At 35.1% G+C, this 18,838-nt stretch overlaps 1 protein-coding gene across 1 annotated transcript; it reads right to left on the reverse strand.

The window, feature by feature from the left end:
• Positions 1 to 2,535: 2,535 nt before the first annotated feature.
• LOC306848955 (forkhead box protein P3-like) lies at positions 2,536 to 12,188 on the reverse strand. Its single transcript, XM_079383749.1, has 12 exons — positions 11,920 to 12,188; positions 7,672 to 7,829; positions 7,230 to 7,338; positions 5,510 to 5,636; positions 5,327 to 5,431; positions 5,138 to 5,225; positions 4,858 to 4,932; positions 4,505 to 4,643; positions 3,816 to 3,892; positions 3,460 to 3,561; positions 3,047 to 3,168; positions 2,536 to 2,906 (listed from the first exon to the last, which is right to left on the reverse strand). Exons 2-12 carry the CDS (start codon positions 7,825 to 7,827, stop codon positions 2,816 to 2,818), a joined length of 1,191 nt encoding a protein of 396 aa, XP_079239875.1. The 5' UTR covers positions 7,828 to 7,829; positions 11,920 to 12,188; the 3' UTR covers positions 2,536 to 2,815.
• Between the last annotated feature and the right edge of the window lie 6,650 nt (positions 12,189 to 18,838).

Below are 18,838 nucleotides of genomic sequence, written 5' to 3' on the forward strand. Positions count from 1 at the left end.
CTGAAAACGTGAATTGGAGTGAAGAAGAGACTGTTTTATTCTTACCTTTAGAGTCCACCAACCAGTCCACTTGATAGTACAGTCTGCAATAGAAGGATGCACTGGTAAACAGGACATTTGCTGCGTTTGTCCAATCAATGGCAGTGACTGATATGCAAATAACCCAGGGTTCATTTCAAGTGTAAAAAGCCCTCATGATATGTTTAACCACAGAACACCATTTTCATCTGCTCTACATCTTCGTTTATGTGTGTCTGTTATTTATATTAGGTATGCTATCTGCGCTCCAATGCAATAGTCTACTTTAAAAACAAAATTACAGAGCATTCTGCATTCATAACATTTGAACCTGTAAAAAAAATCTCAGAGATGACACTTTCCACCAAAAGACACCTACTTTGAGTGTGTAGAAAAGAGCTATGACTGTGCTCAACTATCTCGCCTGGAAAAACGCTATAAAAAAAGGACACTGTCCATTAAAGCTGATTGTTTTCTCTGGCTGTAAAACTCTGAAGAAAGTCCCCGGAGGACATACCATCTTCCTTTTCCGCTTCACATCTACGGCAGGTTCAGGTAATGAAAACACAGCAGTCGTGTAACACACCAGACGCAGGGGCTGAGACACCTGTTTGGCTCTGGAAGTCAACGGGGAGGAAGAGCAGGTAATAAGCACCTGACACAGAGAGAGGCAGCTGTCAGAAACAGTGAGGCTGTCCAGAGGCCATTATAATGAGGTGTGTCCTGAAAAAACATGTTCCAAGTGTAATTAGGGTCCAGCTAACTCTAGCCTGCGGCTGTCAACTGCCTATTTTTGACCATAATACATCTGCAGGACTCAAGGCCATGGAAACAAGAAAAAAAAAAAATAGTGTTTGAAATATTTTGTCGGATCAGTGCTGAACCAATAAAATTATCAGCGGGCATGAGGAATCCCGTTGAGACAGCTGGAAAATGTGAGCAATAAAACGAGTGGAATATTCTTGTCTTTAGTTTCGGAAAACACCACAACAGTGAATTTTAGAACGTAAAATTATTTATAGATTTCATTAGTCATTCACAAAATTAAGTTATTTTAAGTTTGTTACTTGATTCTTAATCATTTAAGAGTAATTAAGAATAATTATACATATAGAGTCACCTGATTTTAGCAAACAAGGCCTATGTTTCATGTTTCGAACCTTGTTTCGAAACATTGTGGTTCGCCGCTAGAGGACGTTGATATGGCGAAAACCTGAAACAGTGCCTAATGGTTTTAATTTAATTAATTTTAATAAACATGCGTGTAAAAAAGGTAGAGAGTGATTGTTTCTAATTGGCCTTCTGAGCCAAGTCCTGCCTAAAAACATAAAACAAGCACTACAAATAAAAAAAGAATACAAATTATGCATGCACTTCATAATCAACGGAATTCGTTGATTTCTACATAGCATTTTATTGATTACACTTTCATATCATTAATTGGTTTGTAAAAGATGTCTTCATGTTGTCCGTTTTGACCATCAGGTGTCACCAGAGTGCAGTGTTTCGAGCGCTTCAAACAATGATTTTATTAATTTTTTATTATTATTATTTACAATTTGTTTCACTTGATTCAAACTTTTGAAAAGCATTGTTTGTCCCATCTATGCTGATTTGTCCGGGCAGACCCATTTTTTCATGACACTGCTGTTACTTTCACTGCAGAAGATTGTTGTGTCGTACGAAGTAGCCTACTTAGTCGAAGCTTTAATACAGGAAAGATTATAAATTAATAACACAACTTAAATCAGTATTTCATTTCCACAATTAATTTTTTTTTGGTAAGTATCCATGTAATGACGAATGATTGACTTACTGGCTACATTAGGTCTAATACTTGTCTAGTGAACTAATAAATATAATTATTATTTTTCTTTAGACTGCAGTGCCAACCACCCTCAATGGCATTCATATAGTGGCACTGGAATGTAAGGGTGAACAAAAGCCTGTGGTGGCAGAAGTGCACAAAAGCTTGGGCTGAAGCTCAAGATGGAAGACAAAACATAGAACCCCCCCTCTGTGGGTGCAGTAGATTTATTTATCCTCCACCTTTAGACTACAGCATGGAATCACAGATGTGCAAAATAAGGTGAAAAGGTGTCCTTTTGCACATCTGAGGAAGAATAAGTAGCAGAAAAAGGATGGAATTCTAAAAATTCTTAATTCTAAATTAACATGGTGAGGAATTTCATAAGATATATTTGATTCAACAAACAGTTTGCCCTTAATCAAACCCACTTCAGTGGCTCAGTTTTAAATTGTTTTACAGTATCAATATCATCAGCATACGATTTATAAATGTGGATAGGAAATTTCTTTGTCTTTCATTCTAGCAGCTTTGAGTCTTTGCCTGCTCTGTTCCAGAATTACCACACCCAAAAACGTGCGCGCACACAGATACCCTCTTCTGGTCAGGTTGGAGTTTGGTCTGTCAATGTGAAATTCTGAACAACTTTGAATATTCTAATATGTTACTGCTGTTGTATTTCTTTCTTTTTCTTTCTTTTTTTTTATTTTAACTATATTGTACAACACATAAAAATGTTGAACTGAAAACTTTTTTTACATTCATTCACATATACATACTAAATATTTACTTTTTTAAGACATACATTACATACATACAATTACATAAACCAAGACAGCAACGTCATACTTTCAGGAAGACTTTTTTTCAGACAGAGATGTAAATATGAATATTAACAACTATCCCATCCTTAAGGGTATACCTAAAACTCTACAATCTATATTTGAACCTCATTTTAATGCATACTACACTAAACATTTGAAAAATGTTTCACTGAGAATTCGTGGCTTTTTTTGATACATCTGAGGCTTCATGGGATGGGCAATGGGAGAAGGGTGTCAGCCATTTGAAAGTGTAGTCCCTGTAAACCAACATATGAGACATTACGTGACTTTTCAAAGCAATGAGCATATTTTGTGAATTTAATTCATATTTTGATCATCTTGAAAATCACATTGTGTATGTAATTTGTCTAAGGATGAGGGAAGAACATGAGAGGACCTGTGGATTTTCTGCCCTTTTCTCTTCTGAAACTCTTCCTCATCCACTGTCCACACCGCACCCATCCTCCCATCCACCCGCACAAAGCATTTGTGGAGACTAAGATTGTGTCGTACAGCATTCTGAGAAAAAGTTTGAAACAGTTGTAACCAGAGAATATAATTTCTATTAATATGAAACAGGCCTATGGCGTTCAGTGAGATTATTCAGCATGATCATATGCCAACAGCGGCACCATATGGCCAAAAACATAATGTCCCAAAGTGTTTTGCGCTTGTGTCAGGCCAGTCTTAGGACCTCAGAAATAAACCTGCTCATATTGTTAAAAAATATAATTGATAATTGAGTTTTGAACTGAACAGAAATGGGACTGTTTGGGACTGGTTAGTTGGCAGTGTCAGCATGTATAGTACCTTCCATGTAGGAGAATTATGACGGAAATAGAAGAACATTCTTGTGAACCAGTTGTAAATTTCGTTTAGCGTCCGCTGTTTGTCTGGAGCTTCCAGGATTGACTGTAGGGATCAATGATAAATTTTATATATATTTATATATTATATATTTTTAAAATTTATACTTATTTATATATTTATATTTTAAATGAATCCTAATATATATATATATATATATATTAGGATTCATTTAAAATTCAGAGTGAGTGAAATTTATTAAAAACTATTATAATAAATTATATATATATATATATTTATTTATTTATTTATTTAATTTTTTTATATATAATGAAGGCAAACAAAAATTATTTACTTACCCATCTGATTAAGAAAGCATATGTATATGGAGGTCGCAAGTTAGCATATTTGTAGTATTCAATACTGCTAACAAAATCTGTAATTACCAGAAAGCCAAATTACTAACAAAACACTGTACAATAATTCTTGGAAATGGACTGCAAACACTCATATGTGCTTTGTGCATGTGTATGTCGCTATGTGTTTTTCCTGCAAGTGCAAAACATACAGTCGGGTAACACCTGTGAGTCAGTCATTTTCGATAATATTCTTGCACAATGCATCTAGCAAATGCAAAATCAAGGTTTTATAATAGACGGCTTATGAGCAAAATTCCATCTGAGAGCGTCTGAACTACATTTGGTCCAGATCTAAGGCTTCCTTTGTGGTCTGTATGCCAAGTGTGGCAACAGGAAGCAAGCAATCTCACAACTTCATCTGTAGTCATAGTGGTAGACCACCAACTTTCAACTTTCTGGCCAACAGCATAAACACATAAAGAGAAAGGAAGTAAGTATAAGATAAGTGTGACCTTCACACTGTAAACAGCGGTATAGATGGTAACCTTTAATCATCGGAATATTTTTCAATGCCTTCAACATCTGCATGGCAGTTCAGTTCCTTTTCTAGTTTAATGACACTTCTTAGCTAGACTGTGTGTGTTTAGAGGCACAGCGAGATGTGTATTTTGTATTTTAGCAGGTTTTACCTGGCAGCAGGTGTGGTGGAGGTATGTGCCAGGGTTCCTGATGTACCGGCGCTTCACTAGCTCTCTCTGTCCTGCCATCTGGCTCCCCCAATGAGGGCAAATTTAGTGCCAGCGGCCTCCACCCGCCTGTAGCAGCTCCCTGAATGGAAACACACAAGTCAGTCCTACATATGAAAGTGATGTTGAGCACAGATATGGTTTCCCGTAGACATCTTGAGACATTACTGACATTAATTTACTGACGTTTTATGAAATCACAAAAAGGAAATGTCGTGTTTACTGTGAGAATCGTTATTTCTAAACGTTCTCATGAAACTTCTGGCAGTGACAACGAATATACTGAAGAGTCTTACAGTATGTGTCGAGATGCATTCAAACAGCTGAAGGTGAAGTTGAATGGCATGAAGTTTCTGCTTCTCCTGAATGAGCTGAAATCATCACATATAGCATGTTAGAGTCAGTGGGTTCTCAAACCACGTTTACCAAGATGTTTGATTCTTTTGGGTTCACACTGAATGACTCAAAACCAATGAAACCATGATTCACTTTCTCATTCATGATAACTGATGATGATCAATGATGCAAAGCATGACTTGCGTGTGCTGACTGTAAGAGATTTTATCGCTGCTGTACCTGATTCTCCATGTGGCGTACCAGGTCTTGCTGAACTCGCCACTGTGCAATCGTTTTCTCATCTGTGCTGTGGTCTCGGTTTAGATGTCTAGATGAATTCGGTATCAAAATGTGTTTTCTAAAGTTTGAAAATGATTGATTCCAAAAAGGGAGGCTTGCTGATTTTACTTTAGAAACTGAAAAACTTACTTCAGAAAATGAGTATAGCCTTCAAAGACTTTGTCACAGCCTGGCCAACGACATTGTCCATTTACAAAGAGAGCGCTGGATCTCTGGATTTCTGACTCGACAGGGCTGAGGAGGACAGATGAGGAACATCAAGATTCTTATCGATGAACACTGAAGAACATTTCTTTTTTCAGTGATAATTACCTGTGAGAATGAAAGCTGGGAGATTGTTTCCTGTGCTGGCTTGATCCAGCAACAGCTTGGATGGAAATCTGCGCACTGTGACCTGTATCTTTTCTTCTGTTCATGGCTGTTTGGTGGCTCTCATTTGCTAAAGAATAAGGCAAAACAGTGCACACTTGTGAGTTATTATATTACATTGTTTTTAAATTAGTAAAATATAATATATAAATTTAAAAATTAAACTATGTATCTCAATTAAATTGTATGTATGTGTGTTTATTATTTAAAAATTATAATACATATAATTATTTTTATAATAAATAAAGTATATATCTAAATATATAATATACTATATAAAATTACAGTAACACTTTACTTAAAACCTTTATGTATTATAATGCATTATAAAAGTAGTTTTAATGCATGAATTATGGCTTTTAATACACCTTATAATGCATTGTACAATCTTGTACAATTGTAACCACAGTTAATACTTTATAACACTTATCAATTCATTGTTACACTACGCATTTTGATAGTTCAAGTTCAAGTTCATTTTATTTGTATAGCACATTTACAACAGCCACCAGGCTGACCAAAGTGCTTTACAGATTATACCACATACACAGAAAACAGACCCAACAAAAATTTAATACAACCCGTTTAAAAATGAAAAATGGCCATATCACAGTAGTCAATACACTAAGGAAAACAAATACGTTTTTAGCAGGGACTTAAAAACAGACAGCGACGGGGCCATTCTAATCTCTAGAGGCAGGGCATTCCAAAGTCGGGGCCCTGCCGCTGCAAATGCAGGCTCACCTCTACACTTAAGCCTAACTTGAGGGACTACCAACAAAGCCTGGTCACAGGATGGTAGGCTTCTGGACGGAGTGCAGAGATGAAGAAGTTCACAGAGATAGACAGGGGCTAGGTTGTGTAGGGATTTATATATAAAGAGAAGAATTTTAAAGTCTATTCTCTGACAAAACAAAAAATTTAAGAACTGGGGTGATTTGTTCATGTTTACGACACTTTAAAAGAAGTCTGGCCGCAGCATTGTGAACAAGCTGAAGACGTGCAATTTGACACTTAGATATACCGCAGTATAAAGAATTGCAGTAATCTAGACGAGATGTAACAAAAGCGTGAACAGCCATTTCTAGAGTTTTAAGAGTGAGAAAATATTTAATTTTGGACCGCAAGCGAAGCTGATGATAACTGGATCCAATAACAGAAGAGATGTGTTTATCAAATTTTAAATAGTTGTGGTCAAACATTAAAAATATAAAAGAAATAATATGAATAATTAATAACAATTGTTGTTGTTGTTTGCAGATTTATTTGTGTAAGTTCAGTTAGCATTATTCAGTAAGTTATAATAAAAAAACTGACATTTTAATAATCACTCTGTTTCAAAAAAATTAAAATTATTATCATTTTGCAGATTGTATAAGGGGTAAGTAAACATATAACCACAAACGTTTTATATACAATATATCTACATTGTTAAACAGCACATTCTTCAGACAGAGTTCATGTTTTGTTTTATTTCATTTGAAACCTTTTGAATGGAAACTGAATAAGTTATATGCAATAACAGTTTTTGTGTTTTAAAATGCCTTTGCTCATCATAACGTGTAAATATATAGCATATAATGACATCTCTAAGGATTTCACCACTTTGTCTATGTCAAGGAAAAATATGGAATATGTTTGAATAATTAATTGGAACACAAACCCTGAAGCAGGAGAGCTGTAGAGCGAAGTACAGACGGCCTGATCGGGCCAGCCGGAGAATTCTGAAACACCAGCTGAAGAAACTGCATCCGTTCCTCATCAGCAGCTCTCTGCACACAAACACACAGAGAATCAGGCCAACACAATAAAACAATAGAGCTTTTAAACAGTAGTTTATTAACGTACCTGGCATAGAGGATGAGAAAAAAATTGCAAACATTAAGAACAAATAAAAAGGATATGTATATATTTGCAATATATCACAAATATAATGCAGTTCACATAGCAAGAAAATTAAGACTTTTATTAGACAAAAGACTTCTGTACATAAAATAATTTGGAATCTTCAGAAAATGCAGTGTATTTTATGCAAACAACCTACAAAGGGATGTCATTTTTTAAGGCATCGTTAAAGAAAGTACAACAGAATGAAGCTCACTCACAGAACGTACTCCAGAAGAAAGATGTTCCACGTGCTGGGGTGAAGAGGATTCATTTAACAGAGGGGGAGATGCATCACGCTCTTTTTTTAGTGATGGTTGTCGTTCATTTTCTCTCTCATTCACTCTTTTGTCACTCTCTCTCTCAGACTGAGGCATTCCTGAAGTCAAGAGATTGCAGATTGATGTACAGAGTTACATTACATTTTCATTTTACATAATGCATACTGTAGGAGATACAATGAAACATTTACCTGAATATTAGCTTCTTATCTTTAAGATTAACTTAACATTGTATTTTCCTGTGTTAGGAAATATGATCGCTTAATATTGCTTAAAAAAAATCTAATTTCAACACTCTTGGTGAATGTCCATGCTATTTTTAATTTTGTGAGATTTGAGGTTAACTGATCTATTTCTTTCTGGAAAATACTGATCAACAACACTGTATTATGTTGTGAAACACATTTTTTGTATTTGTTTGTTAATGAGGGATCTATACACACATTAATGCTTTTTGATTTGTGGAGTACAATATTGTATTTTTTTTATTTTGAAATAAGACGAATTAGAACATTGGGATAAGATGCCCCTCCACCCTCCCCATATATACACACACACAAAATAAAAAATACAAATGTAAAAAAAAACATATATATATATATATATATATACACACAGTGCCCTCCAAAAGTATTGGAACAGTAAAGACAAAATTCTCTGTTGGTTGTGGAGTCAAGACATTTACAAATATGGTTAAAAGATGAATATGAGACAAAACTACAGAATGTCACATTTTATTATTGGGTGATTGAACACATAGATGTTTTACCAGCTAAGAAGTTCAGCACTTTTAGAGTTTCATCCCTCTATCTGATGTGAGGATAAGTATTGGAACAGTTGCCTCACAGGTCTTTCTAAGTGATCAGCTGTGTCCTGTTGCATTAATTCTTCAAATATTAAAAGCAGGGAATGTGTTGTATCAGTTACATCCATTACTTCTGCATTTTGAATCTTGCATTCGATGATGACACACACAAACCAGGATGAAGACGAGGGAGCTGACTTTGAGACAAAAGCAAACAATTTGGATGCTAAAAGAAAAGAGGAAGTCAATTATAGCTATAGCAAAAACAAAGGGCATGGAGAAATCAAGAGTTTGGAAACCACCAGCAACCAACAACGACCTGATCGCCTGAGAAAACAACAGTAGTTGATGACAGACAAATCATAAAAGCTGTGAAAATGAATCCTAAAAGACGTGTCTGTAAAATCACCAACAACTTCCAGAACGCTGGGGTGATGCTCTGACAATCTACTGTCCTCAGGAGATTTTGACACAGAATTACAGATGCTACACAGCAAGATGCAAACCTCTGACCAGCACCAAAAATAGAAAGGCAAGATTAGAGTTTGCAAAAAGCACAAAGGTGAGCCAGAAGAGTTTTGGAACCAATGTTTATGGACCGATGAGACAAAGAGTAACCTTTATCTAAGTGATGGGAAAGCAAAAAAGTGGAGGAAAAAAAGGGAACTGCAAATGATCCCAAGCATACAGCCTCATCTGTAAAGCATGGTGGGGGTGTTGTCATGGCGTGGGCATGCATGGCTGCCTCTGGAACAGGCCCTCTCAACTTTACTGATGACTTAATGTATGATGACAGTAGCAGAATGAATTTGGAAGGGTACAAAACCATCTTCCCTACCGATTTTCAAGAAAATGCCACCAGATTCATTAGGAAGTGCTTCATATTGCATCAGGACAATGACCCAAAACACCCTGCCAGTTCAGTCAAGGAATTTATAAGGGCAAAGAAATGGAAAGTCTTAGATTGCCCAAGTCAATCTCCAGATTTAAACCCGATTGAACATGAATTTGACCAGCTGGAGAGGAGAGTAAAGGCAGAAACTCCCCAAAACAAGCAACAATTGGAATTGGCTGCATTAAAGGCTGGGAAAAGTATTTCAAAGGATGAGACCAAGAGTCTGGTGATGTCTATGGGTCACAGACTCACTGCTGTGATTGTGTGCAAGGGATCTGCAAATAAATAATAGCTTTTAATCTTTTATATCTGCCTGATGTTCAACTGTCCCAATACTCACATCAATGAGGGGGATGAACTCTAAAAGTGCTGTTCTTTTTATTTGGTAAAACATATCTGTGTTGAAACAGCTAATACTAAAATGTGACATTCTGTAGTTTTGTCTCATATTCATCTTTTAATCATATTTGCAAATGTCTTGACTCCACAGCCAACAGAGCAATTTTGTCTTTATTGTTCCAATACTTATGGAGGGCACTGTATATATATATATATATATATATATATATATATATATATATATATATATATATATATAAATAATATTTAATTATATATTTTACATCAATGACATGTTAAAATATTATTAAGAAATTATATCAAAAATAATTTATACATACTGTAAATGTTGAAACCTTCTTACCACCAGTAGTAGGGTAAGATGGCCCTTTTGCATAATTTTACATTTTGTGCTAAAACAACTAAATTAGCAAATGTTTCTATTTATTTCCTATAATACATCACCCTGCACATGCTAAACTTATGTCTAAATATGTTTCAGTTTAAGGGTAAATACAGATTGCTCTTCCTACCTCTTAACCTACATTTTGAAATGTATTTTTTTTCATTTAAAAAAATAGTTCTGTTTTATATATCAGTAAACAGACTCCTCCACTACCTTCATGAATGTGTTTACCTGACAGAAATAGTTACATTTGTTGGAAATGGCAAAAATGGCAACAGTTATATATACTATGAATACTATATATACTATAGAAGGCAAAAGAAATACTATTGGCAGCTCACAGAAAATCAAGAGGGAACAGAAGGCTGGAACTGGTATAATTACATGAAATTTGGCATGCATTCTAGGAACACGGACCCTAATTTTCCTGTAAGCACCAAGAGGGTGAATGAGGAAAGCAAGGTGACTGACAATAGTGTTCTCTGTGTGGACAGACTACATATTTTACATTAGCCACAAGACCATAATTATTTCTGACAATATCTAACTCTTTATTTTTTAGGTTTAAGTCCCCAAAAAAGGGGACCATGAGTGTTGCTTGAATGCAAACCCAAAACATGGATGACATCTATCTGCCATACAAGACACAAACCTCTCCCACCTCTCAGGAAACCACAGACACACACTTTGCATTTTGCAAAAACATGCACGAAAGAAGCAACCCAGGAACAGGATAAGGGATATAAGACGCAGCGATAGAATGTGGTCGGTGATGTTATTGAGTTGAGATCAGAGCATCTATAACAATAAAAGGGTGTTTTCATGCACTCCTCTGCACTTTAAACAAACATCAAATGCAAGCAAACGTGAAAAGTTTGGTGAGAATTCTCTAAAAGCATTTTTTATTTGTATTTCATCTATTAAGAATAAAAACAAGAACAATTACAATGCTTTCATTAATATTCCATTCACTTTTCTAGACATAGTGTGGAGTGTCTGCCACTCTAGTTTTGCTTTCAGGTTCATACCATTCAGCAATGGAATTTTACTCACACTTCTTTATTTTTCCCTCTTTTCGCATGCATGCAGTTTTTACCTGTCTCACAATCTAAGTGAAACTACATATAGGCATCAATATTTGTCAGCTACTTTCCATTCCATCTCTACCACATGAAAGTTAAAAAACTGAACTTTGTTAGTCTTCGTAAAATCAAGATGTTATCCACAAAGAATTGAGAAAAAAATAAAAATAAATGACTCACAGTGACCATAGATTTATCTCTTTTATCCTCCCACTCTTATTTTTTGTATTTTCTTCAAAAGTTTGAGTATAGGCGTGCATGCGGTAAAGATAAACATTAAATAGTTTCAGTAATATCACTCTTAATTTTTAATATGCGACATTCATTGTATCATAATGTATAATAATTTGTTTCAAAGTTCAAATATTATTTAGCAATGCTTTATTTTCCCTGGAAATTGTGTGTTCATTAGCACCAAATGACCTTTTTCACAAGCCAAGCATACATCTTATGTGCATGCCGGTGATGTGAATTCAGATTCGAGTATCCATACACACTTTTGATCATTTGGAAATATCATAATCCATAGCCGTCTCATCTAAGGCCTGCATGAAATACTTTGTCATCAAAGTTGTCATTAAATGACAGGCAGTATTAAATCAAGCACATTTCAGAAAGAAGTACTGTAGGTAAATATATACAAAGATGCAGCGTTCTTTACCTTGCGCCTTTGTAGTCAGCCGTTGTCTTCCTGTGCTGTTCTGGTTAAAAACAAGAGTGAAAGGATCTTTATAGGAAAAAATGACAATCTGAAAAAAAAGAGAGATAAAATCTCACATCAAAGGAATAAATGCAATTTTAGATTCTTCAATTTATATCAAAGGTCAAAGATCACATGCAGATGACATGTAGCAATATTAATCTTCTGTGAATGGCAAAGGGCACACTTAAGACTAAAGACCATCTAACACGTCAGTCTGCAAGTTTTCTAGCGGAAGATGTAAGGCATAGCTACTGCAATTCACTGACAATTCAAAAGAAAACATGCTTTATGTTATGTTAAAAGGTATGTTAGTTTATGTCTTTCTGTCCCCTTAAATGTTTCACTGGGATAAGTTAGCACAATATTAACTGGATAAAAAAAAATTATGTTCTTTATACATTTGAATGTTATCGTGAGATTTAGAGACAAACTATTACTTTATAGATTATTCATAGCTTTTTTTACATTTGAAAATAAATAATAAAAATAATTGAATGGAATGTTGTGCTACTTTATAGCCTATGACATAATTACTATGTCTTAGAATGGAAATAAAACACCTGCTGTTCAATTACAAGAACAATCTCATAAATTCATTATAATATAGGATCTGATGGCAAAAGCATTTGAAAGATTTTCTGTATATAAATTCACTGGACTATATGATCCATGCTCATTATTTCCAGCTTAGACAAAAACAAAAAAAAGGTTTTTCAAAGCTATGAGCAGTTATTGTATCATGCAAACCATCAGTTAAGTTGAAGGACAATTTATAGTTTCTGCAGAGCTGTAGTGCATGTTAAGACTCACCTGAAGTTGCCACCTTCCCACATAGAATGTGTCATTGCCAGTAGTCAGTATAAAGCACATATTTATACTCAGAAAATACTCTGTGTCATCACAAAGGAAATAGCAAGAAATGTTCCGCAAATAACACAGTGAGGGTATTCATAAACACGCTCCAAAGACCAGGTGCTTACATATATGGTATCAAATAGTGAATATGTCAAAAGCATAATTTTTAAAGGAAAAAAAGAGTCCCACACATTATTTTGTAACTGGCATTTAAGAGACGTTTATGTTTCCATTTAAGTTTATGTTTCCATTTATGTTTTCCATTTAACTAATTTTCGTGTTTGAAGGAGGCATTGCATAAAATGTTTCGGTAACACTTTACAATAAGGTGTCATTTGATAACATTAGTTAATGTATTAACTGACATGAACAAACATCAATACATTTATTACACTATTCATCTTTGTTAACGTTAGTTAATAAAAATACAGTCGTTCATTGTTAGTTCACAGTGCATTAACTAATGTTAACAAACGCAACTTGTGATTTTAATAATGCATTAGTAAATGCTGAAATTAACATTAACTAAGATCAATAAATGCTGTAGAAGTATTGTTCATTCTTAGTTCATGTTAACTAATGTTTTTAACTAAAGAACCTTATTGTAAAGTGTTACCAATCTTTCTGTGTCATTTCAGAAACAACAATTGTATTCATAATAATAAACATCATCATCATCATCAAGTCTCATGATCCTTACCATTTTGACTGTAAATTTCTTTCCCTCCATTTTTCTCTTCTGTGTTCAGAAATGAAACCAGAATATAAATAACAATTGTTCCCTGGAAATGAAATAAATGATTACATAAAAATCAGTGAATGATTCTTAAAAAATTATGCAGGTAATTCTATGTACATTACATGCAAAATTCACTGGAACCTTTTGTGCCAATTTTATAGGAAAATAAGAGAGAACCGTGAAGGCATCTGTCATATGACGAAAAGTATGCATTAACAGTTTCCTATACTGCTGTGCCATAGTTCAAATTAAAGTTACTTTATTGTCATTTCTCTCCTACACTCTTAAAAATAAAGGTGCTTAAAAGGTTCTTCACAGCGATGCCAAAGAAGAACCATTTTTGCTTCCACAAAGAACCATTCAGTCAAAGGTTCTTTAAAGAACCATCCCTTTCTTACCTTTTTATAATCTGAAGAACCTTCTTTCACCACAAAGAACCTTTTGTGAAACAGAAATGTTCTTCAGCTGTTAAAGGTCCTTTTGTGGAACCATTTAGACAAAAAGGTTCTTCTATGGCATCGTGAAGCACCTTTATTTTGAAGAGTGTACAATATGTGAAGACGCAGAGTCACAACGCAGAACAAAGGTTACAACAGCCAAAACCATACAGCATAATAGTAACGTAGACAGTCGATTGCATAATGACATGAGTGTTTAATAAAGGAATGATTCACACCAGAAATTCTGTCATCATTTACTCATCTTCGTGTTGTTCCAAACCTGAATGACTTTCTTTCTTCTGTGGAACACACATATATAAATACATAAAGTAAAACGTCCACTGCCCATTCAATGAAAATCAATTCAGCAATGTTCTTTGAACCCCAACTTTCTTCATAATATCACACAGAAAATCACACAGGTTTGGAACGACACGGGGATCCGTTAGAAATGCAAACAACTCCTTTAATATCTTTGGTGTGTGTTTTTTTTCAACAGATTTGAGATTTATACAGTGTAATATATCACAGTATAAAATATTCTTAGTGAGAATATTGTTGCACTTTCTCACTGAATGAAACAAGCTGAAGAAAATCCCTGGGGAAGATCAACTAAACAAAGTGCATTGATTGACTTGGCAACCATTCAAATCTTTAAGCTGCAATGGGCAGAACTGCAACATGTTTGACCCTAAGGCTGCTATTTTTAAAGCATGACATTTTCTTGGCTCACATCTGTATGTTTCTGATTATCCGGATATCTGCCTCAGTAGATATTTATCTTTTTTTACACAAATATGAGTCAAATGTGTTTTAATTAGTATGACTCAGTATTTCTTATTGTAGGTGTTCTCTGATTCAGCTGATTCGGATCCGTTTGTAGGCGGCGTAGAAGAATGATTCTACATTGTAGTGTTGCCACTGAAACAACATGACCCAATATTCATGTGAGAATTATCACGCAAAGTACCAACCAGTGCCTGACCAAAGTGCAAACGCTTATGTTGAAATGTGAAACTGTCTGGGATTTTGAAAACTGGGTCTCACAGTGTTTTGTTTCACATGTGAAACTTTGATCTTAAATTCTAACAGCGGGCACGCATTCATCACCAAAACCGCCGTTTTCAAGGCTTCCAAAAACTTCAAACTGTAATAAACACCAATAACCGACCGTTAGTGAGTGACCTTTCTAGCAGAGGACACCTTCATAGGTTAAAGTTTCCTACAATTCTTAGGTGGGTTTTGCTTAAGACACGTTTCGTGCAGACATTTCAATCTTTTGCTTTTTCATAGCAGGATATGAATTTTTTTGGACCTATTTAATTCTAATAAGGCACACTGCAATAAAGCTGTGATCAATTCATCCATATAATGACTAAAATTAACTGGCTTCATTTGAAGCAAATGGCTGCTGCAATCAGACAGACACTTACACACACACACAAGAAATAACATTTACATATATGGGACTGTCCTCACAAGAGCAAACGACAAGTTTGTTTTGATGAGAATTCTTATTTTTGTGGTTAGCAAATGTCACACATGACATGTTCTGATTTCTGATAAGCTACTTTTTGATTTCCGCTGAAAGCCCGTCGCTCAACATCGACACTCGTACGATTTTACACGGCATTAAATATGCACAGATAAACACTTTCACTGGAACGAGTGACAAACGCTCTTTCTAATTACGTAAAGGAACATATCGCAAATAAATCTCTTTAGAAACATTAAACAAATTCCATGCTGTACTTCTATATTTTATTGACTTATGTAAAGACTATTCTGTTATTTGCACTAGGCCTTGCATTGAACAGGTGAACTGCATTATGGGTGAGGGATGGATGCTAATGCAGATGAAGTGGAGGTTAATTCATTATAAATCTTATAGACTATGAAACACGTCTAAATACCGTTTTAAGCCAGTTTTTGCCCTGAACCGGCCTTTGAGGTAGAACTCAGTGTGAATAAACTGATTTGCACAGGAAAGTAAATATTGAGGATTCATCTGTGCTTACAGACAAAAGAGGAATCAGGCATTGTGCTATTACTCAAAAATAAAATCACAAAAGGTAATTCAATTCAGAAGTAGGCTATGTCATGTGACAATTCTATTTTAAAAATGACAACATTGCAATGAAATGACATTATGAAATTGTGGTAATATTTTTTATAGAAATTGATTCTGTATAAAACAAATGTAATATTATTTTAAATAATATATTTTGAAATGTCTTATTATATTTGTTACACTGGTTTAAAATAACACAAAACATTTATTCAATAATTATTTTTTATTTATTCAGCCATTAACACCACAAGTGTCACCATACCATATCACACACATGCACACAAAATAAATAAAATAAAAAATCACGCCACAATTTGAACACCATAGGTGACAAACTGACGCCTTTCTCCAATTTCAAATAAGCAGTAGTGTTTGAACTAAGTACAGCAGCATCTATCGTTCTGTCCACTAGAGGGCGCGTAGTGGACACGTAGTCCTTATTCATTTAAAGTAAATGAGCTGTTTCTACTTGAGACTAGTTTAATGCTAAGTGATATCAGATATTATGATTATTAAGAAAAAATATACAATTATTTTAATAATCATGATAAAAGATGATTATGACACATACAAAAATATGCAACAAAGTTAAGGGGATATTTAGACTTGTTCGATGACGTAACAATGTTTAATTTTATAGCCCAATAAATCATATCTACATCTCAGACCATGATTGCATCACATAATAATCGTCTTACCGACAGAAAGAGAAAGCATTAGTCTGACTGATAAAATATTTATATCTACATTTTTGTGCTGATTACAAATTAAACCAATTTTTTTAAATATTACCAAACATGCCTGTTTTGTAGCCTACTTTCATTGCTTTCAGGTGACTGATTGTGTGTCCTCAGGTCGGCTTTTCCTTTGTCGGGTAAGGCCATCTGTTCCTGCAGCTTCCAGCGGTTCAGGCAGCTGTTTGGCCAGACATGAGGGCACGCAGCGGATCGCTGTGTCACGCAGAGACAAAACACCTTTTTACCAGGAAGTTACAGCTACATTAAACGCTCACACACCAAGGGCCTACTGAGCTAGCTGGATAACAACATTCCTCTCTTCAATCAAAAATGTGCCAAAGACCCAAAAGCCAGAGGAGAGACGGGAGTGTTGTAAACACATTCTGTTTAAACTTTGATATAGCCTATTCCTATATTAATAAAATAAAGTTAAATAGATTTCTTATCCACAATGTTGCATGAATTTAAGGTAGGCCTACATAAAATCATATTCACCTCTAAATTGTACCAAATGTAGGCTACATATTTAGTTAAAAGTGCATATTAGTAGCCTAATTTTCTGACAGGATATTATGCATTGTTAACCCTAAAACACAAGACAACACAATGGCTATGAAAACTGGTAAAGTCTGGACTTTTAATAAAAATGTAGCCTACTTAGGCATTTTGATGCCAGTCTCCATCACCCACCCAATTCAAAAGGGTAAACAAATATGAAAAATTAATTCAAAAACTACAAAAAGACAGACCTATTGACTAGGCTATATAACTAGGCTAGCCTATAAATTCCATCGAGCTATTTGTAAAAATGCTGACTATATATATATATTTTTTTTTTTTTTTTTTTTTTTAATAGTGGCCATTTAAAAGTTGTGGTTGTCTATGTGATTTCAGTGCATCACTGTGACTATGTTGGGGAGAACAGCGTCAATGAGGCTGCCGAAAAATCCCGAGACGTTTCCGAAGGGATCCGATCCAGAGAAAACTGAGGTAGAGCGCAGAGACGGGAGCCGCTGTTTCCAATTCACCATCGCAGAAGAACCCATTTCATTTCGTTCTTTTTTCGTTCCCATTCTTAATTGAGCGATGGCAACGGGAGACTGACAGTCATGGCAAATTCCCGAGCAAAGAATCGGGTCTGACTGCCATGTGTGATCCAATTTTTTGCGCCTTGCATCACAGACAGCACCAGGCTTATGCATTTTAAATATATAGGGCGCTTACATGTACTGTGTACATGTCTCCACATAGAATGACTACAGTATGTGAGAGGACAACGCTGATGCCAATGGATATACCGAGGGATGATGCGTGATAAAGCGGATTTATTCCCGTCGAAGACAAGATGTGTATCGGTGTGGCGTGGGAGAAAATGTCTTTGGCTCCAGCCATAAAATGAAGATGGGAAGAAGCGCCTTGTCCTGTAGCCCAGTAGCGAGAGCCAGTCGTTATTTACACATCTAAATCTGCGCACAAGATAATGATACTGACGCTGTGTCTCAGGATTAAACGGTACCACAAAACGCAACAGAAATAGAGTAATTGTGCTATTAAACTCTGCTTAATTTAGTCACCGTGTGATGGGAATATACTGCTAAGGCTTGGCCTATAGCTTTATGGAAAACCCGAAGACATGACATGCACACGAAAAAAGAGGAAACGATATTTTTTGTTTTTTAAAACCCGTATGTGTGTAATATTCCAGCTTCTGGCATAATATTGTTTAAACCGTTCAACAAAAGACGTTCCAGTGAAACAGAGATTGTTTCTGTATTTCAGACGTGACCATTCCCTGTCTTAATTAATTAATTAATTAATTTTTTTTTTCATTCTCTGTTGTTCATAAAGGACGTCGAGGTTCATCTTGGATTACAAATTGGATTCATGTGCGATTCTTTGAACGCGTTGTGTCTGGTCGAAAAAAACGCATTTGCACCTTTTTGTGTGTGTTGTTATTTTTTTATTTATTTTTATTTTTTCATATATTTGCAACAAGCTCCCTTTAAGGCCTACCATCAAGACAAGATCCATTGTC

The sequence above is a fragment of the Barbus barbus genome (genome assembly GCF_936440315.1).
Source record: "Barbus barbus genome assembly, chromosome: 29".
In the NCBI taxonomy this organism is placed as follows: Eukaryota; Metazoa; Chordata; class Actinopteri; order Cypriniformes; family Cyprinidae; genus Barbus; species Barbus barbus.

Coding starts and splice junctions, on each gene's coding strand:
- LOC306848955 (XM_079383749.1), bottom strand. CDS start 7,827: ATGCCTCAGTCTGAGAGAGAGAGTGACAAAAGAGTGAATGAGAGAGAA. Junction 5,432..5,509: donor CCCAGCTTTCATTCTCACAG/GTAATTATCACT, acceptor TGTCCTCCTCAG/CCCTGTCGAGTCAGAAATCC. Junction 3,893..4,504: donor TCCACCACACCTGCTGCCAG/GTAAAACCTGCT, acceptor TGGTAATTACAG/ATTTTGTTAGCAGTATTGAA.